Genomic DNA, 26,163 nt, shown 5'->3' with positions numbered 1-26,163 from the left:
GGAGCTAAAGTGAGGCAAGCAAGCAGCACTAGTAGATCTGTCAATCAAGCAAAGACCCCCAAAAAAATCTCTCTCTCAAAGTTGTTGTCTTGTTAATAGAATTGTAATTTTAATAATTCTGACCCAGAAACAAAAGCAGTAAAAATCATTTTGATTCGTAGTAAAAAAAAAAATGAAAAAGATTGGAAGAGCTGAGGGTCTTTTTTATTAAGTTTGACAGTCAAAGTTTTATTAAAGCAGGCATAGCGGCCTTTAAACTGCACACTGACTGCAGTTAACCACACGTGGTGTTTGTTGCTTGGTTTGACCCTCTTTGTCACAAGATCAGAGTTATTAACTCACACCTGTCTGCAGGCTTGTAGTAACGCCGCTGATGGACTCGTTTTGTGTCTTTCACCAGGTATGGGACACTAATGTCTTGAAGGAGCCACTAAAGCTGGGGACCACGACAATCCAAGACTCTTCCTTTGACTTTGTCTTAAGAACCAAATAATGATTACACTCCCAAGAGGAAACCCAAGAAAACGGAGGGACAGGAGAGACGCTGTCCAAGCACTGTACCGAAACAGCATCATATCTTTGTACGGTTGCCACGTATAGTGCATTTGCACAATGATTCTTGCTTTCTAAAAGAAACTAAATGCTGTGAAATTTGGACATTTGTAATTACTATTACTAATTACTTTATACAATCCTGTCAGGAAGAAAAAAATAATTAAATTTAGATTTATCTGTTGTACTCCATGTCGACAGTTTGGATAGAGACGGAATAGAGGAGTTAAAAGTTTCCACATTCCAAAGAGATGGGTGCAATCAGTTCTCTCCCTCATACAGTACATTTTCCATCTCTTTTTTGTATTTATATTTAAAGCAAAAGCTTCACACATTGCTATTTTATTCAACGTTCACCAGTTCAGGATAGAAATATAAGCACTTCTAGAATTTAGCTGATTTCACTTTTATTATTGTCTTACCAATAGTGCAGCAATGGTCTGAGTAATATATGTTAGCACATGTGATGTTTTGAATATGACCTATCATACTGTATCTTATATAACATTTTTATACTCATTACAAAAGGTATTTTTGCTTCTTTTTTTTGTATCCAGAAACGTTTCAACAACAGGCAGTTGATTTTGGTGGTAATAAGAGTGTTGAATATTCAGAAGGCCATTATGACATGTATTATCCTTTGTGTTATTTTATTTATGTTTTAATGTGTTTTGTCCTTTTCTATTTCTCGCTGTTTTTGTAGCTTTTGTGCCTGTTTGATCACTTTAAAATCTTCAGACATTCCTCTTAAAAAGCAGGTGGACAAGGTGCCTTCGCTGTAGGTTTTACAATGTAGGAAATCTGCAAACCAACCCTCTTTTTTTTAGAATCTACCTTAACTTCTAATAATTACTAACTCTTCTTTATTGCCTCTATGCACACTCTTTCGCTCAGCGATCATTTTCTAATTGATGGCATTTAAAGTAAAATCAGGGTGCCGAAGCATATATAGCAAGATACTAGTACAATACAAGGATATTTACCACTATGTAAGTCTTCTGGCCTTATGATTGCAATCAAAACATGTATGACAGCTGAGGTAAATGATAGCCTCAAAGCAACTCAATATGATATTAAGACTTATGATTTCCATGTTTATTTTTCACTGATGTGGTCTTAAGTAGCACGTTCCCTTCGATAGTTTTTTGCGCGACACAAGCTTTGATGATATTATTGGTTTGCCAGGGCATTACATTGATCAATGTTACTGCTCAAAAGTCTGACAATCACATTCCATGGCTCCTGAAAAGAGCAGGGGAGCTTGACCTAAATGTGATTTAATGTGACATTTATGTTTGTTTTTAATACAGTGGTTTCACAATGTTTTTGTTTTGTTTCTACAACCTTTTGTCCATTTTATGTTTTTTAAAGTTCTTCCATGTTTAACCAGACACTTGTTTGTGTAGCGCAAAGCCTATGCAAAACACACTATCTGTAGCCTCTCTAAACACTCCCAATGTCATACAAGTGGGCAGTTTCCAACTGGATGAATGTTTTAAACATTGTATGCTTCACTCAACAACAGCAATAAAGACATTGAGGTATTCCACATTGTTCATTCATTTTCTATGTTTTTCCCAAGCAACATTTTCTTTTCCTCATGCTACTTTAAACAGAAAACCCTGGTGGCTAAACGCACTTAACCCAGTAGAGTAATTTATGAATAAATATAAATCTGGATTAATGATGCTGTTATTTAGCATTATTCTCACATTTAAGCTCAGTGGTTGAGTGCGCGTGCGTTTTGTCGGTTCCAATCTATTGCACTTGCCTGGAAAGGCCTACAAGCTCGCAATGTTAAGTGCCTTCGGGGCTCGAAGTTGGGAAATCAACAATGCGCATGCCCGACGTCTTTGGCAATGAAAGCAACACATCTGATGCCGCGTCGGGCTGATTGCTTGTTGCACCGCTGCAATTTGATTGGCTGTTTGCCAGCTGTTGTCAGAAGGTGCCCTCTTGAACAGACATGTGGATTATCTCGTACAGCACAGGCGTGGAAGTTTATCTTTGTAAGAAAAACGTAACATGAAACACTTCGGTGCCCACCTACCTGTTATTTTTTTATAAACCAAACCACTTATAAAATAATGCACATTTAACGTGGAGTGGTTCTCGGGGGTGAAAATGGCTAACTGCTAGCTTTGTCAGATAAGAGGCGTGTTGCTTCCGGTGTGTGCTACTCGGAGAGATGGCACCATGGATGTGTAAAGAGAAGAACTATCTACGACGGCGCAAACGGGGATTTATTTGAGGTAACGTGAAATGATATGTACACTGTCGGGATATCACGTGTGTTCGTTTGTGTGGGATATGTGAGATAACGCTCTGAGTTCAGGTAGCCATCTGTTAGCCAACACTAACAAAGTCAAGTTAAGTTTGGTTTGTGATTGTTGGTAAAGAAAGAAAATAATTTTAGAAACTAAAATATGTATCACTTAATCAGAAAAAGAATCAATAGATGAATCCATAATAAGAACAATAGCTGAGTAAAGCCCTTGTAGCACATAGCATGTAATATCAAGCATAGACACATTTAAAGGACACATTTGGGAGTCATATAGTCAAGTCCTCTGCTGCCTTCAAGTGCTCTCAGAACTATTGTAATAATTAGCTAGTGTTCAGGATTCCGTCATAATCAAGGTGTGTTTGGCATTCATCTATAAACTCTGTTGCATGCCTTTTCTACTATACTCAGAATTAAGCAGGAAGCAGCTGTGTGCTGTCTCAATTCTCAAAATAAATGAAAACAATAAAACAGAAATGCTTGACAAGATCTGTTTTTTTTCCACCCCAGACTTTGGGATCAAGTTGTATTTCCAATTTCTGGCCTTGAATGTGGCAGATTACGTGGAGCACTTGAAGGCAGCATTCCTCTCCAGGTGTAACTCATCTTCTGCCTCCAACAATAGAACTGACAACCCCACCAGTCACAGAAGAGATATGTGGTCACATGATGGACAGAGTTGTATTAAGTGTGCTTTTTAGATGGGCGGGGGGTGATGATTGAACTTGTGTTCGTCTGGATGTGAAAGAATCCGACCTGAATTGGCTGCTAATCCTATCTCTTCCTCGGGGATATACAGGAGGTAAGATCTGAGCATGACCTCTCTCTGCATGATGGCAAAAAGGTCAAATGCATTGTTTGAATTGACATTGAAGTACACTTCATATTTTGCCATTTCTAATGACACTGAAATGTTCATTTTACAAAAGCTGAAGTGAATTCTGTCGTCTGAGATTCCTAAACCTCCCCAGCATGATCTAACAAACTAGCTGTTACTCCTACCAAGTCACCAACGCTGAATTAGATTGGCTCAGACATTTGTTCTTAAGTAGAGTCTTAAAGTTTTATGTTTTTTCTTTTATGTGTTCTGATCCGAGCTGATATGGTGGTGAGGAAGGTGCTGAGCTCGCCCCTGAGACAGCGGTGTTGGTAGCATGCTTCAGGCTTTGACTAATACTGCCTAATGCCCAAACCAGCACCCGCAGCATTCCTGCCGCTGTCAGACTGTGTGTTATTTCACAGTTCCAGCCAGACGGGGACTGGCCGCATGCATTAAAGCAAATACACGTTTAATACCCCAGCCATGACAACCGTCATACACTGTGAATTATTTCTGGGTTTCCAGTCAGTGCTTTTTCTCCAACCAGATGGTATTCCTCTATTTCTCAGTCTTTCTCCTCTTCACATTTCTCTTTCCTCGTCCGTTTGACATCAGCTGCTCCATCTGATCACGCGTGTAACAACCACACAGGGACCCCAGGCACCACACTGTTTGAATTCGAGCAGATATGTAACAGAAGTTGAACAGAAGCGTGACTTTAGACATTAACCATATATATAGTGAAGGTGTAAATACGGCATGCAGAGATTTAATGTGCAGCTGGCCCTTTGGAATGACTCCGAAAGAGGGAACAGGAGCGTAGCCAGGCGTGAGGAGGGGGGTCGGACCGGGGATCCAACATCACTCCTTCAATATATCAAATAAGTCTGTATTATTAAATCTGAGATACAACTTGATTAGCGTTAATGTTTAAGAAGCAAGACTTCTGAGATGCGTTGTTAAATACAAAGCTCCCCAACCAGCAGCTGACCAAACCGCAATGACAAAAATAGCCCGTCTGAATGCGGGACCCTGCTCATTGATTTACTGCGAGTACGGTGAGGTGAGCCAAACCTATTGTCTGGAGGAGTAACTCCACACCTGTTCAAAAGCACACTTTATTATTTTTAAAAATAGACCCTCGCTCCCCTCCACCGTTCAGCCCACTGACACCGCTTTTTACGATGTGAGGATTTATAAGCCCGTGGAAATAAACCTGGTCGAAGGGTTGTTCTGACACGTAACTGATATATATTTAATAGGGGACTTAAGATACCATACAGAGCCTTATTGACCTTTGACCTTGGCCCCAAACACCCCAATGTTGTTCCTTTAAAAAAAATAAAGATCGGAATTTATCCTCAGAAATATACTGTATATGTAATGCATATGAACATATTTTTATTTTTTATAGATTTATGTGTCACTTTTTTGTATACTCCAGTGACTTAGCATTGCACTTTCATTAAGTTGGCAGACTTGTGAGAAGCAGATCATAATAATATATTGACACTTTGATGAATAAGCTGCTTTGCTTTCTTGTGGAGAGTTTGGGAAGATTAATAGCACTAATGTCTGTCTGTTTTAATATGAAGGTATAGCCAGGAGCGAGTGTTTAGCGAAGCATAAAGACTGAACCAGCAGCTAGCCTGGCTCTGTCCAAAGGCAAACACAAACACAAATCCACCTAGCAGCACCTCTAAAGCGCACTAATTAACATGTTATATCTTGTTTGTTATTTTTTACAGGGGTTTATGTGTTGGACTATTTACTGCGAATTTCCCACAATATCGAGACGGATCAAAAACGGAGCCTATAACTTTTAGTCCAGAGTGTGGCTCAAGCTCCTAAAACGCAGGTTCCTGCATTTCTCACAATGCGAGTCAATAGTCTTTTATTAGACAGCATAAAGGTTCCTGACTTTAGAAAGCTCCTCCAGAGCCACGGGGCCCATCATACAACTGTTTTCACGGGTTGAGTATAGGACTCCTTATGGAAGCCCATTTCCAGCCTCTGATGAAAAAAAATAAAGATCCTGGAAGTCAATATAATGAGAAACCTTCTCAAAATAATGAACTTAACATCTCATAATTCTGACTTAGTATCGCATAATAGTGAGTTAGTATCTCATAATGATGGCTTAAAAAGGCAGCTTCTCCTCCGGTGGAACAGGAGCGACAGACCACTCCAGGGATCGGCACCGCTGAACCACATGGTATCCCGTCTCAGTCGGGCTGACAGAGCAGAGCAGAGGAGAAGCTGCCTTTCTAAAGTCATAATTATGAGATGTCAAGTCCTAATTATGAGATAGCAACTCATATTTATGAGATAGTAAGTCATATTTATGAGATGGTAAGTCATATTTATGAGATAGTAAGTCACTATTTTGAGAAAGTTTCTCATTATGACTTACTGGATCTTTAATTTTTTTCATCAGAGGTGGAAACGGGCTTCCATAACTTCTCGTGACAAACTGATCTTTGTGTTAAACTGTTAGAATGCCCTTTAACTAGACCTCTAGTGTGTCTAGAGGCTTTTTGATACTCTAATCAGATTCTTTCCCCCTTTTTTACAGAGTAATAAGCCGTTATGCATGAGTATCAGGCTAAATCACACTCGTTGCGATGGACATTTATTGCAGCGTTCTACATCAAAGCCTTTCGAGCACCTGGAAAATTGTTTACGGGCGTACATATCTGAGCCAATATGACACGCGTGGCTTCAGATGCACGAGTTGCTCCCTGACGGACTCGTGCAGTCCTGGTAGTTTCAGTGCTGTTCAGACTCCTGTCGGCCGCCTGCAGCCTTGATCATTGCCAAGAGGAAATGGCTGAGGATTAGCCCTGGAGCTCTTTAAAGCCCTGCGCCTCTGCTTTCAGTGCCCATGGTGGAATCATTTCAAATTCTACAATTGCTCCAATCTCTCAGCATGTAGCCAAGGTTTTTTTTTTTTTGGTTTAGTTGTTTGTACAAATAATAAAAGCATTGAAAGGAGAAATACAACCCATCTGTCCGAGGAACAATAAACCTCAAGGGCTTGTAAAAACACAACAGTCGATAAGACAAAGAGGACAAACAATACATCACAGTGGGAACAACATGAAAACACCAAAACAAATATAACCACTTCTAATTATATTGATCCCAAGAGAACTCGGTCTGTTGTGTGTGTGTGTTTGCGTCAGTTTGACAGCTGCATTAAAACTCCCATTATCTGAAAACAAGTTCATTAAAAATGTATCTCGTCCTCTGTGAGGTGAATTGAATTGGTGATTCTTGATGTTTTGATTGTCTGCTTTCCTCTTTGTTTCAGGTAATTCAAATCCAAGATGTCTGGAGAAGAAGTAGTTGGGGAGATGCCGTGAGTACCTTCATTGCTTTTTAATTGAATCTTTAGTGTTTTAAATCGACAGAAAGATCTGAGCTGAATTTGACCAATCGCTCCGAAAGTTCATTCCCTTCACTTCTCTATTTCAGGGAGGAAGGTGAGGAAGGTGAGGAAGGCTTTGAGAGCATTCACTGTGTTTTTGAAAGCAAAATGTCACTTTCAAGCTTCTGTTGCAAGACGTAGCTGACCTTATTATGTCTGCTCAGAGGTAGAAACCCAGCAAGAGCAAGGTAAAAGCTTCTGCATGCCTTCATGTGTGTATTGTCTCGTTTCCGTTGTGTCTACTGCTGTTAAGTGTTGTCTGTCAGTGATAAAGGCCATAGCAAGCTGACCGAGTGTGGGTTTTTTGTTTTTTTATTGGTGCAAAATAACAAAAAGAAGAGAGTTAAACAATGGTGGACGTATCAGAACATACAGACAGGACAGCGAGACAATTTTTGTTATCGAAGTTTATCGAGTTCATCAAATGTAAGATATAGATATAGATATATATCTATATATCTATATATATATATATATATCTATATATATATATATATATATATATATATATATATATATATATATAGATCTATATCTATATATCTATATATCTATATAGATATAGATCTATATCTATATATCTATATATAGATATATAGTGGTTAAGGTAAGTGTGTACCAGGGTCAGGACTAAAAGGAGTTAATAAATGGTGACCAAAAAGAGTTATTCTGTGGTTTTATTTTTGATGGAGGCTGAAAGGTTTTCCATGGAATAGTGTGTGTGTGTGTGTTTTCTCTGTTTGGACTGTAACACTTCATTTGACATCACTGTGAACACTGTCAGCTTCTCGTGTAACCGTAGCTTTTTATCTAAATTATTTCCAGCCTATGTTAGCACTGCAATGTTTGCTTCTGAATAATTCTGTACTGACAAAGGTTGCATGATGGGTTTCCTGAAGTGACTGCCCAGTCAAGGTTTTATATACAAATAAAGCTTTTTATTGTAATGCATGCCAGTATTTGGTCAAATAAGCATTGTGATGTTTCCATGTAAAAGAATAAAAACCGTTATGAGCATCAGTGGTGGAAAGTAACCGAGTACATTAACGCAAACATGCTGTACTATGTGTACAATTTTGATATTTATTGATTGTTTTAATGTTACTTTTACTTCGATACATTTCAGAGGGAAATATTTAACATTTTACTCTCTTGATACCACTCTAGCCCCTTTAGGATTTTGACTGCCTCTTTCTATTGATTCTTATTGGTTCTTATACGTAAGCAAAGTATCAGATTACTTCTTCCACCACTGATTAGCATTGGATAAAAATAATTAAATGGTGATGTCAATACCATTATTCCTGTTGTGTTATGTGAATCTGCTTTGTTTTCTGACACGTGACCACTCACAGGCTCAGTTTGTAATCCCAGATCATTTTAGCTCTGGTCACAATGTCAGACCTCAGCATTGGTTTCAGTGCATCCCAAGAGGCAATATCAGTGTTCCAGGTTTGACCAAATCCCAGCCTCAAGCTATTTACCACAGGCTTATTGATCCACTAATCCATATTCTGTTCACTCAGTCATGGAGACACTGAAAGACGGTTTGTATGACTTGTTTTTGTCAGTAAATATTTAATTTGAGCTTCACGACGTGTGTGTGTGTGTGTGTGTGTGTGTGTGTGTGTGTGTGTGTGTGTGTGTGTGTGTGTGTGTGTGTGTGTGTGTGTGTGTGTGTGTGTGTGTGTGTGTGTGTGTGTGTGTGTGTGTGTGTGTGTGTGAGACCATGTATTCTTTTGTTGTTTTTTGGCCAACAGTAACAGAATTTGGCCTCAATAGTTCTTGTTCTGTTCTTGTTATATAGAAGTTGAAGAAGCTGTACCTGAAGTAGAAGGTAATTCTCCTATTTAGCTATTATGTGTCATAATTCCATCAGTGTTTTTCTTGAACATAATATTTATATGGAAAAAGGCTCAATTGAATCTTTCACTTTATATGCAGTACTACACTTTGTATGTGTAGTACTGCTCTTGTGCTGTCATAAATATTGCATGCATACCCATTCTATATTAATGACACACCGACTCAGTAAAAGCGTGCGTGCTTTCCACCTGCACATTGCAGTAGAAGGCTTTTTCACCTCTTCATTAACTATAAAGATAATGGCTTTTTTACGTTGAGTAATTGTGACATCTACTCGGACACCATTCCTGTTTGCATGCAAGTAAAACTGAGCACTGATTGTTTCATTGACTAACAGAATATTGCTTTAAATATTTCTTTTTAATGTGACAATTTTCTAGAATGCATAAATGTCTATTTCATTTGAATCACATCATACTGAATGTCTTGTTTATTTTATGTTTACAAAGACACATTTAATATTTTCATTATTTCATGTCGCCTGAGAACCTCCTATGGCAGAAGATGAAAAAGCTTTATTTTGTCATCTCTTATGTCACATGTGTATATTCTTTAACTTAAGTATATTTTGGTTGAATCGTTCCCCTAGATAACGTTAACTTATTGTTGCAAAGTCATGAACATTTACTGATGAGCTATTCTTGCATTTATTATGATCACTGCCTCTGATAAACCGCCTGTTCCCATTACTTCCACAAAGATCCTGCAGAAGAAGGTAAAGCACAGTCTCTCTGATCATACTTGCAGGCATGGTGTGACTCTGGTTTGTGCATCCCACCATTTTTCACATTCATGTAGACCTTAGTGCTGAGATATTTATGGAAAATAGTAATGGTAACGTTCAGTCTTTTGAATTTCCTATCGGAGATGAATTCATGTTCATGTGGTGGTGTAATATTTTTCCTCATGCCTTAATATTTATTCTGATAACACACTTCTACAAAAGATATGCCTCCATTTTCTGAAAATATACAAAGCTTCCCTGGCTTTGAACCCCTAGAGTAGTTACACCAACCCAGCATGACAAGGCATGCAGGAACTGTTTAGACTTTCTATTTCTTCTGACAGGCGAGAACATTTTTCATATGAAAATATATAAAGTCGATATCTGACCTGTGTGAAACATGAAGTCAATTTATTTGTGTAACATGTCCTTTGCCGTAGAGTCTCCAGCTGAAGGTACTTTAACTTGCTGATGAGGCCTTTGTTACCGTTACTGGTTAAAATGAATGTCCAGTGTCTTCACTTGTTCACTGGACAACTGCACTGTACAACACATCGGCTGTCAAAATATAGACTGTATTTTATATACAACTTTGGGAGACTATGAAGAAACCTCCTACATATTTAGTGTACTCCATTTCAGAAAGCTGCTGGTACACATGCTGCTCATTTTACTGTATTAGACGTCATGCACAAGATGGATACAGACAGTTCATAATGGTGTTTTTGCAATAGAAAGGGCTATTGCATGTCAGAATATTGACTTCTAGTGTTATGAGCAAGATTTCTTGTTCTAGTACTTTTGTCAGAATGTGTGTTGAGTGTATGAGCACTGCCATTTTATCTAATAAAGATCAAACTGTTTGACACATCAGTTGAGAATTTTTAACTACAAATTCATGTTGAAACGAATAAATTAAAGAAAAAAATGTAAATGAGTGTTTATAATATTCGAATCCCTTTCTTTTTTTAATATCATAGATGAAGCCAAACCCAAACCAAAGTAAGTCTAATGCCATGTGAACTTTAATCTGTTTACATCAACCAACTAGTGGTTAACTGCTCATTTAAAGTTCGTCCTATTCTAACCCAGATATGTTATTTTAGGGCATTTGCGCCACCTATAGCTGTGCCGAAGATACCAGAGGGAGGAGACAAAGTCGACTTTGATGTAAGTGATTGATTACATTTTAAGAGACATAGAAATATAGACACAACTTTTATTGATTTTTCTGAGGTGTGTTTTTTTTTGTCTATATTGTATGTGTCTGCGTGCGCCTGAGTTTGTCAAGAATGTAGTCGTTTATAGTCAATACTTTGTTCAGTACTTTTGCTCAGTGGAAATGCAATACAAGCAATGTGCACGTGTAACTGCAGGACATCCACAGGAAGCGTCAGGAAAAGGATCTGACGGAGCTGCAGTCTCTGATCCAGGCCCACTTCATTCAGAGGAAGAACGACGAGGCGGAGCTCGTCACTCTCGTTAACAGGATCGTAAGTCTTCCAGGAAAATGTGCCAGAACATTGTAGTTACGCACCACCCAATAAGCAATTTCAGTGTGTGTGTGTATGTTTGTGGGCATGGATGAGCAGGAGAAGCGTCGTACCGAGAGGGCTGAACAGCAGAGGGTCCGTGCTGAGCTGGAGAAGGAGAGAATGGCTCGTGTTGCTGTGAGTCCCCTCTAGTTGTCATCACATCTTTTTCACAACATACCCACAAATATAATAATTAAACAGCGATCCATGAAAAATAACTGACACTCTGAAGTTTCACCTTGCTTACCTGAACACAATTTGGGTGTTGGGCATGTGTGTATCCTGCTGGGGAATCTTCTATGATACATATAAACTCCTAAACAACCGAAAGCCAATACCCTTCCCTTGATTTCTTCTCTATCTTTTCCAAATAAATGCTGGCCATTGATGCTTTCAAGTACGAGTGTGCTTGGTGCAGTTTACTAATGTCATATTACACGATTGCCTTGTGCAAGTTAATTTCAGCTCGGATAACATAGATTTTGATTAACTTGAAGGCTTTTGGGGACTATTTCTTTTCGTGTTGTCTCTGGCAAATATTTATGCATTATATTTTTCTTTAAAACTCAAAAGCTGGATCAAAAGACTTATGTTTAATGTGAGGGGAGTCACTCATAGTGATGAACCTATTGTGAATTATCAACCAACTCTGCTGCTCCCATCAGCTTTAGTTATTTTTATTGCATATGTTTGGTCATTATTTTGGTCTTCGGCCTCGTAACTTTAACAAAACAGTTTTGGTTCACACTCACAACTCTCATGGCAGGAAGAAAAGGAGAGAAAGGAGCTGGAGGATGCACGTAAGAAGCAGGATGACGAATTCAAGAAGAAGAAGGCTCTGACAAACATGACTCATCAGTATGGTGGTGTCCAACAGAGGGTCAGTCATCACACACAGGAAAACTGTTTCTCATAATTGATAATATGTAAACAACCATCACTGAGATAAATGACAAAAGACAAAGACTGTTACCATGATTGTAAATACAGCATGTGTGTTTGCACTTGAATTAATAGGAAAAAGGATCAGAGATTCAGACTTTGTGGCCTCTTCTGTATTTTCTGTCTTTTATTCATTCTTTCTTGTATTCTTTCAACACATCCACTCGGATTGATTCTCCCTCTCCAGCAAGAAGGAAAGAAGGGCGCGAAAAAGCAGACAGAGAGAGAGAAGAAAAAGAAGATCTTGGCAGAGAGGAGGAAGCCTCTCAACATCGACCATCTCACTGAGGACAAAGTCAAGTAAGGGCAATATGTTTTTACTTGCAGTCATGGTTCACAGTTCTGTACACAGGCTAATGTCCACATTTTCAGTCTGATGCAGGGGATTTGTTTGTGAATAGACTTTCATCTACTTCCCATTCTTTTTATCTTCGAGTTTTACAGTATCAATATGGCCTTTCAGTTTTCTGTTACTGAAATACTTCCGGTTTTTGCTATAAAGGGAGAAGGCCAATGAGATGTGGCAGTGTCTGATGACGCTGGAGGCTGAGAAGTTTGACCTCGGCGAGAAACTGAAGAAACAAAAATATGAGGTAAGAACTTTGCCTTGATGTTCATGGGCCAACTGCTTTTAGAACAGTGTCAGTGTAAAAGTGTATCTATCTATCTGGTTTGGAAAGTAAGGAAATGTTTTTCAAAATGATTGTTTTTATTACATGTGAAGATGGATACAACTCATGTCTGTATGCTAATTAGGAACAAGCCAGTAAGCTTAGCTCAGCAAAGACTGGAAACAGGGAAACAGCTAGCTTAGCTCTGTCCGACGAAATAAAACATGTTAACTTGTGAGCTTTTAGAGGTCCTGGTTGGCAGATTTTGCAACCTACAACTGTGTGCAATGTCATTCTATATCTATATTTGTCACTACTGCCTTTTACAACAGTGTATCCTTTTTCAAACTTTAAATTCCAAGTCATGTTTTTGTTTTTGCTGATATATTTTAGGAAACCTTTTTTTAACAACTTAGCCAGGGACTGCAGATGTAAAATAGCATTTTGGCATGTTCATACCATGTGTATTTATTCATTTGCACTGTCCCTTTTCTCAAGTAAACTAAACCACACTGACATTAGAGTGGTATAGATCTTCTTTTCTTTTCTCTTGGGAAAAAAATGCATATAGTTCACAAAATATCTCACTATGTTTATGAAATTGGGAAATGTTAGTATGTTGTGTTTTTTTTAAATCAAATTAGATAAATATCCTATAATGTGGCTTTAAAGCCACAGACTACCAGGGGTAAAATGATTATGACAAACATTGCAAATTGATGGTGCACAGCCTACAGCCCTGAAAAAGCCACAGAATGTTAATCTACAAGTATGTACTGTGCTTTCTGAGTGGAAGATTGTCCTAAGGACCTACTTAACATGAATGTGGCTTGACTTCCAGATCAATGTACTCCAGTCCCGAATCAATGAGCAGCAGAAGTTGTGAGTAACCGTTAATGAGGAGTGTGAGCCTCTTTGTTGCTGTGTAGTTTTGCTTTCTGTGTGTTGAAGAGCCACAAACCGAGCCTTGGACAGTGGAGCATGAAAAAAACGTATCGACCACTTAGTGACTGAGTCACAAACGGGTGAAACGAGGAATGTTTGTTGATGACGTCTGCAAGAAGCTCCCATTAGGTTATTTGATCCAGCAAGAGAGGTCCCATAGTTCATAGTATAGTACAGTACGTTGAAAAAACTAAAAAACGCTCATAGTATAGTATGACGAAAACAGTCAAGGTACACTATAAATCATGAGATGAAATTAGGTTTTTCTTTATTGTCATTGTAAGGGTACATGTACTTAAACAGAATTCTTCATTGCATCAAAGCAAAATATAGTTTAGTTATATACAGAGTGCAATATATGTTCAAAATGTTTATATTTGAGCATATTCAAAGTGTATTGCAGGTAATACCGACAATATAAGATAACAGTTGAGGGGAAGAAGGTTTTCTGTAGCCTGCTGGTCCTGAAATGGATCGTCAATTGGCACCTCGCAGTTTAACATCCTCTGCAGTGATTTCCATACCATAATGTAATACAAACTAAAAGTAATAATAGCCAGAGTATAGTCTGGCTATAGAATTCAGCTGATTTTGTTCAACAAACATCCATATTCTTCAAAAAAAGCCAAAATCCTTAGATGTCAATGCGTTTTTTTTTAACTTGCTATGCCATCACTGTCTGATCATTTGAGTTGTATGGAGAACCAAAAATTACAAATTTGTTTCATTCCACAGCACCAAAGGAAGGGGCAAGGGCAAGGGCAGGAGATAGAAGCAGACATCAGCAGGAGCTCTCCAAGGAAATGTCAGAAAATGAGCAGAAGTATTGACAGATAACATTAATGTATGCTTAAGCAATAAAAAGTTAAGTTTGAAACTAGTCGATATTTTTCTTCTACTCTCTACCAATCACCACACTTGTCAGTTTAAGAGTAAATGAATCCAAAAACATATTTATTCTTCTGGCAACCATACACAACCACAGTGCACTTCACATAGAGGCAGTGATATGTAAACATAATTTAATAAATAAAAATTCTGACTGTCAGAATAATGAAATTTCTATACAGTACGGTGACAACAGTGCAAAAAATAAAGTGATGAAGTACAGAGAACTAACATTTGCTGAAACTCATGTATTTACATTTAGTTACCCAATCTCTATGATTACACTATGATTTCTGAGGTTTGACATGACAGCTACTCCTAAATTTTGCAGATGAGAAGAATATTTAGAGCCCAAAGCTTTGTGGAGCTACCAAAATAGCATCAAAACTACCATTTCCATACTGGTTAATCGTATTAAACTAACTCTAAAGTAGTGTGCTTTGGTGGCAACTGCAGTTTCTAAACTTTCACCTTTTAACAGAAAGTGCATTTCCATATACTGTATACATTACCAAGTATTTTAAATAAACAATTAACTTGCATTTCTTTCAGGTAGCTTACGAGTCAATATGATACCTACTTCAAGCAGGAATCAGAACAGTGCATTTTCTTATTTGCAAATCCAAACTTCATGTTCAGACATGAACGCGTGGAGCGTCGGTCCTTTAGGCATGATGAGGCAGTAAGAGATCGGGTTCAGCTCCCTTTGTTGATTTTTCACCACAGATGTGTTTCCCTGATCTCGGCGATCACCTGGCTAGCTTTTTGCAAAGCCTGTGGACAAAACAAAGTCAAACTACAATTAATGCCTCACAGTCCACGAGGTCAGAGTGAATCTAATCAGTTCATCCTTGAGTCCAGGTGGACGTTTGTAGAAATTCGCAGAGGCATACAACAATGAAGTGACTGATAAAGGATCCTCAATTAATCATGGAGAACTAGACACTAAACGGTGGGAATCCGTTACCTGCAGCATGTCGGCAGCCTCCTTGCGCCGCTGGGCCATGTCCTCCGATTCAGTCAGCAGATCGTTGAGGAGGCCAGATTTATACAGCTGGCCGACGAGCTCGCTCTGGAGGCTGTCCTTCACATGGTTGACCAGGAAGTGCATCACTGCCTTTGGCACACTGCGAGGGAGAGAGGAAACAGACCGAACAGATGGCAGAGAACAAGGAGGCAAGATGGCCTGGTGATTGTGTTGTCCCCCAAGATGGAGGGGCTCGAGTTTGGCCCACCAGGTGGCCGTGCTTGTAGAAGTAGCCAGGGAGCAACAATATGGAAAAAATTCTACTTTGGTGGGATGGGAAATTGGTCAAATCTTATTAATTGATTTGTCAGCCATGGTTGTCGACGGTAAATTTCATAAGTATTTGTTATGGTAGGTCTATGTTTAGAGTTACAACCACATTGTGAAAACGTTATCCAGGGAGAAATTCTTAATGATAAGGGTGGCAATGTTTGATATTTTGGATATTGTGAATAAATCCCAATGTTTTCTCAATACTTTCTGACTTCCCTTTCCTGTCTGTGGCTTCTAGCCCCGAGCCTGTTGGTTCCTACAACTAATTTATCTTAAATAGTTCCTAAAATACATAGTTCAATCTTTGAAAAAGACTAGGTAATTTTTCTACAACAGCTGGGCACATTAGTTTTTAGCAAATATTACTCAAACAGGAGTAACTACTGCATTTGTTGGGGACAATTTTCAGCCGAGGATTAATATACATTTGGTGCATTGGTGAGTATCTACGACAGCAGGAGGGTGTATGCGATATTGGCTCAACATTACCTACAAAATAAACTGTAGGTAATGTTTGACGTCGTGTAATGACGGCTCTGGTTAATATCTGACCCAGCCAACTCTAGCCAGAAATGAAAACAGTGTCGGCATGGTACAGCATTTGCAAAGCAATCAGAACAACCTACTAACCTTACAACAGAGCACTGCTATCACATGGCGGCTTTTAAAGTTGTCTCATTCATAATATAGAAACAATAGTTGTTGCTAACTCACAAACTCAGCGGGCACATGTCACAGCAAGCATGGTGATCTTCTTCTTCCTCTGATGTTAATGTTTCAAGACAATACAGAACTAGAGACCACACTGCCATCTGTTGGTCTGAAGTGGTCTTACAGACTCCTTTTCAAAAGCCACAGAGAAGTAAACTTCATCCGGCTTTGGCTACGCCGACATTAATTGTTCGTCAATTCATTGTTAGGATATGTTGACATTCACCAGGCTTCTCGGTTTAAGAGGAGCTAGCCGGCTTACCTGTCCTGGATGTTCTTGCGGACGATGAGGAAGTAAGACTTGATGAGGCGCTCGATGACCTCACAGTCCCGCTGCTCACGTGATGACAACTTCCTGGCAACCGGCACAGGCTTCGGGGGAAAGAGAGATCATGTTTTTAATCAATCGTTAAATACTGTGATCTTTATAAAGGGGCCATGCTGATAGGCTTATGATTAGTTACCACATCGAGCAGGTTAACAGCTCCTCTAAGGGGGCTTCCAGGTCCGGAGCCAGGGGCGTCCTCTCCTTTCTTCAGCATCCCCCTCCAGTTCCCTGTGCCATCCTGCTCCCCCTGGGGCCCTGCTGCTGGGGCCTGACGAGCCAGGAACACAAGAAACATGAAAATAAATGGTCATAAGTCCAACAACACCCTTCTCTTGTCATTAGGGTGCACAGGGAAAAGATGGTTAAGGAATGTAGCATTATAACCTTCACCGGTTCATATGCAATAGTGCAAACGCAAGGCAAACAGGCATATACACAAAAAAAGTTCATAGAGAGGAAATGAACTGAACTATTACTGCACAAGTTAAAAAAAGTTGTTTTTTATTGACTGAAATTCAATGGTGCTTTTAGCTAAATCCTAACATCATCACAATGACAATTCTAAAAAGCTCATGTAAAGCGGGTATAGTGTTGATCCTACCAACAAGCTCAGTTTAGTATAGCTGACAAATGAAAATGTGAAAGATGGAGATGAAAAGTTAAGAGATTTGAAAGTTATTCAAAGTCACACTGAGGGGAACATGAATGGCCGTACCAAATGTTACGCCGATCCATTCGATTGTTGCAAAACACAAATGTCAACCTCATGGTGGCGCTAGAGGGAAAGTCAGGGGATCACCAAAGCAGGTAGCCTTTGTCCTCTGGGGACCATGAATGTTTATAACATGTCATGGTCATCCAGTCATGTCTGGACAAAAGTGATGGAGCGACCAACTGACCGACAGCTCGGCATCCCTACAGCCATGCCGCTAGCAGGTCTGTGAGTGCATATTTTAGGATAATTTACAAACAGGCTTGGGTTGATGATGCACAGTAGTAGAACTTCCACTATCACATATTTCCTACAAACTAAGTACAAAAAAACGGGCAACCGAAGTGTTAAGAGGTTGGAAAAGGAAACGGGGAGAGAAAGACATTTTCTGTGAGACAGGTGGACCAACTTTGAGGACTACAGAGTCCGCAGGAAACACAACGGTTGTTAGTGGAAATCCACACAGGCTGAGGGAGAGCAAAACAAGAGCATGGCATCAAGAGACAAGGATGAAAGTGCATGCCAGCAGCCCATGTTCATCCATCCATCCATCCATCCATCCATGCCCCACCATCAGCCCCACACAGAACCAGCGAGCTGCGTTTGCGCCCACCTTGGCACCGTCCATGTCTGGTCCAGACGCAGAAGGCTCGCCAGAAACCCCAGTTGGGCGAGCCGGGCCTTTGCCAACAGACTAACAGGAATATGAGAGCAGGAATGTGGAGAGAGAGAGAGCGAGAGAGAGAGAGAGAAAAAAGCACTGAGAAGAAATGTGGAAAGACGGTTGGCAGTTGAAAGTCATTTGAGGTGAGGAGAGGAGACTTTCTGAGAGGAGATGTGGGATAAAATTCCTCAATGGAAACTATCCGAGGCATTCGGTTCACAGACCCTCATCCTGTAGTGCCATGAACGATTAACACTGCACAAGTCCCCTTTATACGACCGGGGACTCTGCAGACTGCAACCAAACGTTAGAACACATGAGCTGCTGTGTTATATTTTAAAATAAGCTTGTTGTTTTACCTTATCCCTGGGCACTGCAGAGGGCAGCTCTCTCATTCGGTTTCTCCTTTCCTCCTTCAAACACACAAGAACACACGCTGGTTAAAAGAATAGTTTTCATTATAAAAAAACTTGAACACATCTTAGGGAAGTATGTCACTGAAAGACTCAAAATGAAGGAAGTTATCCTACTTGTTCAATAAATGTTCTACCGACTATTATGCTCATTAAACATAAATGGTATCATGTCACAGTGTAAATTATTTTCTGTGTAATATATACAAATCCCACCTGGAAGTTTTCAACAGATTAATGATCTCATAAATAACAATAATGCAATTTAAATAAAGATGACATTCCGGTGGAAACAAAAAGGGCATAATAATTTAAATCCTTTAGGAAACTAAATACCCAACTGTGAACTTTAATACCTACTGAATAATTTATAGCATTGAAATATTAACTGTTTATATTGATGTGGTTTAGTTTCCCCTTTTTAAAAAATTCCAGAAGGTAAATTCAAGAGTCAAATATTTGAAAAAAGTTGCTCAAATTCAATTGGTTCATTTCTGATCTAAACATTTTAAAAGTCAGACACCAAAATATGAGATTAAATATTAAAATTGGAACAATCAGGCTACAAAAGACAATTTGTCAGTCACGTGATCCAAGTATGTAATCTGCTTTACTGTCAATACAAGAGAAAGCCGGAGCTTTTCCAAGTTCCTTTTGTTGACTTTTGAGGTTCTCCTGCAGTGCCAGTTGTGAAGCTGACTGTTGGGCCTGTGGTGTTGCTGCTTGCAGCTTTCTGGAGAACCGCTCAAACAAACAACTTCATTCTCAACACTGCAAAACTTGAAACCTCGTACAAAGGACGGATATTAACCTACAGTATTTCAAACTGGTATTAAATGTTGAATATTTCACTGCTATAATATCAGCTGGGTTCAAATTGAAATATTAGTTTATCATTAATAAGGTATTCAGCTTTTATTTGCTTCCATATATTCTGATTAAATAGCATTTAACGATTTTTAAATACCTAAAATATGAATTTATAATCTCAGGCTGACAGGTAAGCAATGCCAGGTTTGCGCCTCTCCTCTCTTTATTCTGCCAGAAAAAGTTATGTATTTCATAGTATGCAGTTATGAGTACAGACCTCTATATTGTTATTCATGACCCCACAGGCATCTGCAAAGTCTGGGTGTTTGGTGTTGATGTAGGCCAGCTCTATTGCAACCAAGTTATGCACCTGAAAAGAAAAAAGGACAACTTAAGTTACCAAAACTAATGTTGTGCTTCAGGTTCTCATTAAACACAGCACCCTGAAAGATGATGACTGGAGGCAACGGAAGCACAAGTGCAAAAAAAGAGAGATGAACGTGATGGTACCATTTCATTGGTTACAGGCAGTCTCTTCCTCAAGAGGGAGGTGACTACTTCCACAATGGCCTCATGCAGCTTAGGGAATCTCTGCAGCTCCTGCAGGACAAAACATTATGAATATGAATGTCTGTATGTGTGTGAGCGAAAGATCAATACGTGTGAAGATGTGAGCCTCGCTGTTTACCTGTGTGCTGTAGTTGCTGCAGTGCTGGATGATCCTCTGCATCTCCTCGTGGACAAGCTCCACACAACGCAAGCTGGGCTCCTCCAGGCGTTTCACCTGCTTCTTCACCAACAGCTCGAAGGAAACCTCGGGCACAAACAGGGACGGACGCGGGCCCTGACGCGGGGGAAGCAGGGAGCTGCAGGTTAGCAACTATTACCCAGAGCTCTGTTTTAAGTGAGCAACAAAGGCAAAATAATAGACTGTATCTCACAAAAAAAAGCTCTGTTGCTTTACAATAGCTCAGTGAAGTAACGATGTCATATTTCTGGAATGATGCAGAAGCACTCACTGTTGCGTTCCTTATGGCCGTTAGGATGTCCATGGTGCTGAGTCCTCCCAGAGAATCCACAGACTCCAATGTTCTGCCAAAGGTCTCGTGGAATATGTAACAAATTCTGGCTCCACCACACCTGAAAAATAGCAACGGGGGGATATTAGCTGTGATGTGAACCCCGTGGCCCACGCTCCTGTCAGCTCCTCCTCCACCGAGGCTGCGCGTGCCTCAAATTACAAGTTGTATGGTATTAAATGATGAAACCAATGCAGTCGTTTTGCTCATTTTCACTGCGCTGGATCAACAGCATCACCCTGTGGCCGAGCGGAGGAGAGGCTCCGGTACTCACAGTTCTGCCGTCTCAATGTATTTGGCCGTGCCCTCTATGGTGTTGCAGTATTCTGTGGCGAACTTGGTGATGAGCTGGAGCAAGGTGGCACTTTGGTCTTCCACGGGTTCACCGTAGCTGCTGAGCAGGGACTGGTACTGGGATGCCAGCACGTTGATCCGTGTCTTCAGGTTAGGGAGGCAGTCCCTGATGTGATGCATCAGTAACCTGACATTATGGAGGTGAAGGGCAGAGGGTTCTGTGTTTATGCAGATATGAGTTGGGATTTGTAAAGCTGAGCATCCATTGTTTAAATAAAAGACAATTTCTCTGATGGCTGTTATTAATAGCAGGGCTGCTTCTGACATGCTGACATAACTTCATGGGTCCTGGTTACATTCATACTTATATATCTGTGTCGCATCTTATTCCTTGTTCTCTCCCTGTCTTGGAAAAATTAAGAATTATATATACTGTATATATATATATATATATCTTTTTCACAAAGACAGGCTGTGGGTATCTGGTGCACAGAAAGAATACTACCTAGTAAAGTAGAATGAACGTAGCTACAATGGAAGCACTCTGCACACTAATAGGCTGCAGAACCGTTTTGTACGCAAAACTGCTGATGCGGTGACACAATGATTGTAAAATGGTTTACAATTTAGTAGCACCATGAGACTTCCATGTGTCGTTCAGGTTTACCTGTTCAGGGTTCTGGCCAGGTATTTGGTCCCGTTTCTGTTGGCAAGAGACGGATATTTCTTCTGCAGGAACGCATGTTCGTCTCGGACGGCATCGGTCACAGACTTTTTATTGTTGATGTCCAGCTGGCTCCTAAACGTTTAAACACAATACGCCATCAAATAGTCCTGGGCACTAAAGGAGATCAAAAATAAATGCTGCTTACATTCATCAATATTACATATCTTTTGCAGCCTAATAAACTGCATATCATGATACTGCATCCGTTTTTGTACGAATTTGTGATTTGTAAGTTATTGATGTTTGTTAAAGTGAATTGAACGATGAAGGATTTAAGGCTGACAGTTTGTATAATGTCAAACATCCCACAATGTATTCCGTTATCACTGTAATCACAAACAATAGATATCGATATACCAGCATTAAATATGTATAATAGTACACTCATCTCTATTGAGCCTCTCGTCTCCATCAGAACACACTCATCTCTGTTATGAGTGATGGATTATTTCATTATATATTCCGCAACAGTAAATGTACTTGTCCAGACCTGTTGACTACTCCGATGAGGCCTAGTTTGACCGGAATGACTCTGCCCATCAGCACGTCCATAGCATCGGTGCCGGCGTCCATCAGGTCCAGCTTGGTGACCACAGCCAGTGTCCTCCTGCCTGGTGAGTCACAATCATTTAAAAAGGTCATCACCTCTACGACAGGTACCAATGAGTCCAGTCGATAACGGTTGATTTACATTAAAAGAAAGAAACTTACGATAGTGTTTTGTTTTCTTACCGTCAGGGTCGACCTCCCGGGCCACCTTGAGTGCCTCCGAGGTGGCCATGTCTGTGTTAGCCGCAGTGACGGCCAGGATGATGCAGTTGGGGTTAGCGATGTGCTTCAGGATTAGATCCTTTATCTGAACCTCGATGTCAACAGGTTGATCACCCACGGGCACCTGAAGGTGTCAATACCAATTCAAAGAAGAGACTCAATTTGATTCATTAGAGACTACAGCGGGGGGGATGAACTAATGAGGCTGGAATCAAAGCCTGCAGACACTTTGGCTTTGACAGCGCCGGGTTTAGAAGCATCAAGAACGAGTTACAAATTCACTTCATTCAAATACACAAAAGCATAGACCAGACAGGGAAATTAACACCAGTGACCACGCATATCTGGTACAGCGTGTTTTTTTTATTCAACATTTGTACCTTTTAACAAAAAGGGAGTGTTGTATAACAAATTTCCCCAGGGGTATGAGATGATCAAAGCCTTGGGGAGTAGGCAGCAGGAAGTACAGCATGCGTTACCTTAGTGATTCCAGGCAGATCCACCAGCGTGAGGTTGACAACGTTCGGAGAAAATATCTTCAGATGAATGGGATCATCGCTGATCCCCTGCAGAGGTACGAGAAAAGAATAGACATGTACGGAATAGAATAGCTCAGCTGTGTTTCACAGGACGTGTTGAAATGTCTGTCAGTTCTGAAGATGACAATATTAGAGGCGCTATCTGAACTCTCATGGTGCCGTTTTTGACACCGCTGGGTGTCAGCTATCGGCCCTGCTTGCACCTCTCGCGTTACATTCGAGCCACACAGCTGAGCACCCGGTTCTCTGAAAAAATAAATACCCAGCAATGTTTGAAAAACCCACAAAACAATCTGCCTGCTGCGCCCCATGCTCTGTTTCCTTTCCAGGTAGCCAGCGGCTCCATCTCTGTTTGGATTAGGATGAGAAGTTACAACATGAGAAACTGGTTAATCGTGGTTTATCATGCAGAGGACTGAATAGTGTTTGATCCAGATGATTAAAAGAGCCTTTTAGGAGTTTGGAAATTCCTTCAGTAAATCCATAAGTGTTTGTAAGCTTCTGGATTTTTCAAAGATTTCCATGCATTTCATTTTTCAGAGAAATGGACGCTTAGCTCAGTGACTCAAATGTAACAATAACGTTATCAATAGGAAACTTTTTTTAAATAAAGTTACAAAGTGCTTTACAAGAAAACCTGGATAGACATATCAAGATCCAGAACTTAAGATGTAAACAAGATAGAACAATCTAAATAGTTCTGATTGTGTAGTGTAAGCTTTATTTAAACGGGGAGGGTCTCTATTATCACTGACACTTCTGATGAAACAGAGTGCTCTTAATGTAAAACCCTAACTCTGCTCAGCTCCTCAGATAACCGTGGTAATGTAAATAACCCAAAGCAAGTCTTTCTTATCTTTGCCCTCCTTTCAGCTTTCTAGAAGCGTCACCAAACCCTTTGGGCGCCAGGAGCCTGAAGCTACGTGCCAGAAGATGTGGGTGTGATTTTCAACTGTGGTCTCAAATTTGATAAACACACTGTATAAGCTCTGCTGGGAAACCCAGTTTCCTCAGCTCAGGGCTATCTCCAAAGTCAGTCCTTAACTCACGTCCTCAGATTTGGGGGAAAGAAGTTGTGTACGCTTTCATCTCATTGCGTCTGGATTACTGTAATTCTCTGTACATATTGTGTGCTAGTCACTAATCCTTGGTTTGCCTGCGGTTAGCCCAGAACGTGCACCTAGTTTTCTAACTGGCAAAAGAAAGAAGGAATACATTTCTCATGCACCAAACGCCCATCCTTTACTGCTACAGCACTTAAAGAGTTGTGCATCTACAGTATATATGTAGCTTTGATTATGTTCTTCTCATTCGAGACCTTCTAATCACTTCCACCCCCTTAATCACTTAGTCATCAAACCAAAACCTTCCGTCTATCCCACGCATCTTTGTTCAATTAGGTTGGTACTACTGAGACTGTTTCATATCATCTGAAACATCATTAGGTCCTTGGCTATCATATGTATTTTTTTCAATGTTTTGTCTTAAACACCATCACTATTTTTTAAGGTCCTTGCTCAACATCTCTTAATGAGTTTTATAGGCGAACTGAATTTACTACTAGACACGCTTTGTGAGGATAATATGCATCTTAGTTTTGTTTCCCACCAGCAGCACTGCCTGTGGTTGAGACCCAAACAGTTCCTCATTTAACAGTATAGATGAAAACCCCTCCACCCACGACTCACCTTATTATTCCCAGATAGTCGCTCCGTTTCATTTTCAATTTCTTGCCTGATTTCTTCAAAATCTGTGTAGATCTGCAAAAAGAAGAAAATGAAGAACATAAAGACAAGCAAAGGTCTACTCTAGAGTAATATTTGAATATTTTGTTTCATAAAATTCATACCTGGTTTTTTGTATGCAGGAACTTGCCCCAGTCTTCACCTTCTCTGCCTGAGAAGCATAATAAAACAGAACGGGTTACAGTTGTAGCATCGCATTCTCTAAAGGAGGAAAACACAGGTGTTAACTATTACAACCTCAAAGTCAACTACTAAAGCTAAGCAAGCACGGCTAACTTAAGGATCGACGCCTGGCGACATTTACTGGTCTGGAGAATAAAGCTGGGATCACAGGTGGGGCTTTGAGGAGGGGGGAGCAGAACCAAGAGGCTAATCCATGTTATTGAATGTGAAGACATTTGTACAATGCACCTTTTGTGAAAGCACAGTGCTTTTTTCACTCCCTGGAATCTGCAAATGATTAGAAACACAGTGACAGAGACAGAACTTTAAAACTGATGACTTTTTTCACACTGGAAACAAAAACAATGGGCCTGTTCCCTACATGTGTTTATTAGCCTAAAAGGGAAATGATGGTGATTTATATGTAAGAATCCAGTACAACATACAAACGATTGATGCAAAATCCATAGACTTGGAGGGATTTTGATGCTTACCACCGTCATCATTTTTCCTCGCAGCTCCAGGATCTACATGGACCAGTTGGAGGATGAGAGGTCGCCTGGTTACGACACCAGTCCCACGGGGCAGCAGGTCCCGGCCCACCAGGCTCTCCAGCACTGAGCTCTTACCACTGCTCTGGAGACACAATACACAGATAAAGATACGAGTTAGATGAGCAATGACCGACATTCACTTTCTGATTTAACACACCAGGTCCATCTATGCCTGACATGGGACCATGCTGGATCAGGGCTACAGCCAACACAGCAAATTCTGCAGTACTTTCTTCAAGCAGTGGCCTGGTTTTGGCGAACAGCAGTTAGTGTCTGGATGTGGCTCTTAAAATAGCACTGTTTGAAGATGATGAACATAGATTCCACTGCCACTGCAAACTTTGCAAATGACATGTGCAGCAGTCGAGCACCATTTGCAGTGGGTTTTTAGCAGAGCTGCATCACTAAGGCCTCGGTGAAGCCACAATTCATGTCTGACTATTCATTAGTTCTCAGCATGTTGCAAAATTTCTTCCCACAATGCTAACTCTAACTGTGCATGGTTATCCAGCTAGCATGGCAGCCACTAAATCACAAAGTACACACAGTCAAGCCATCTTACCTGATTCCCAACTACTGCTATCTGCGGGAGCTGAATGACATCCGCTCCCACTGTGTTGAACACATCTTGCAGCTTGTTTATCACGGGGATAAGAGCCTCCATGCTCGCGGTTTATGAGGAAAATGATAAACCAAACGTTAGCTACATTCGTGGTGGAGCCAAAGTCATTCAATGTCCCACCGACGCCACCATTGC

General features: G+C 40.2%; 3 protein-coding genes across 13 annotated transcripts in view; 2 read left to right on the top strand and 1 right to left on the bottom strand.

The window, feature by feature from the left end:
* Positions 1 to 2,101, top strand: part of cald1a (caldesmon 1a) — a 49,923-nt gene extending 47,822 nt beyond the window's left edge. For all 10 annotated transcript variants that reach the window (XM_076111384.1, XM_076111376.1, XM_076111385.1 and 7 more), the window contains one exon: positions 401 to 2,101. Coding sequence is in view for 1 of the 10 variants with exons in the window: in XM_076111381.1 (XP_075967496.1) it covers positions 401 to 414 (14 nt within the window). In the remaining 9 variants the exon portion in view is untranslated. The remainder of the gene's footprint in view (positions 1 to 400) is intronic.
* A 7,999-nt stretch (positions 2,102 to 10,100) lies between these two features.
* Positions 10,101 to 14,540, top strand: tnnt2e (troponin T2e, cardiac). The gene is made up of 10 exons (XM_076111300.1): positions 10,101 to 10,131; positions 10,615 to 10,678; positions 10,783 to 10,846; positions 11,053 to 11,169; positions 11,269 to 11,346; positions 11,978 to 12,091; positions 12,341 to 12,453; positions 12,656 to 12,746; positions 13,606 to 13,646; positions 14,445 to 14,540. The coding sequence occupies exons 1-10, from the start codon at positions 10,101 to 10,103 to the stop codon at positions 14,479 to 14,481; spliced, it is 750 nt and encodes a 249-aa protein (XP_075967415.1). The 3' UTR covers positions 14,482 to 14,540.
* LOC142971255 (dynamin-1-like protein) lies at positions 13,953 to 26,160 on the bottom strand. 2 transcript variants are annotated; one of them, XM_076111921.1, is made up of 19 exons: positions 25,969 to 26,160; positions 25,347 to 25,488; positions 24,795 to 24,841; positions 24,634 to 24,705; positions 22,886 to 22,972; positions 22,368 to 22,530; positions 22,126 to 22,246; positions 21,576 to 21,707; positions 20,889 to 21,095; positions 20,555 to 20,675; positions 20,224 to 20,379; positions 20,046 to 20,135; positions 19,813 to 19,905; positions 18,672 to 18,725; positions 18,262 to 18,342; positions 17,073 to 17,204; positions 16,871 to 16,980; positions 15,565 to 15,724; positions 13,953 to 15,371 (listed from the first exon to the last, which is right to left on the bottom strand). In XM_076111921.1, exons 1-19 carry the CDS (start codon positions 26,068 to 26,070, stop codon positions 15,315 to 15,317), a joined length of 2,127 nt encoding a protein of 708 aa, XP_075968036.1. In that variant the 5' UTR covers positions 26,071 to 26,160; the 3' UTR covers positions 13,953 to 15,314. The 2 variants fall into 2 exon arrangements, with proteins under 2 accessions (XP_075968036.1, XP_075968037.1); XM_076111922.1 differs by lacking the exon at positions 18,262 to 18,342.
* Between the last annotated feature and the right edge of the window lie 3 nt (positions 26,161 to 26,163).

This window comes from Anarhichas minor, unplaced genomic scaffold (genome assembly GCF_050575085.1).
Source record: "Anarhichas minor isolate MPS153535 unplaced genomic scaffold, ASM5057508v1 ptg000045l, whole genome shotgun sequence".
Lineage (NCBI taxonomy): Eukaryota > Metazoa > Chordata > Actinopteri > Perciformes > Anarhichadidae > Anarhichas > Anarhichas minor.
This window is presented reverse-complemented; position numbering and strand designations above follow the sequence as displayed.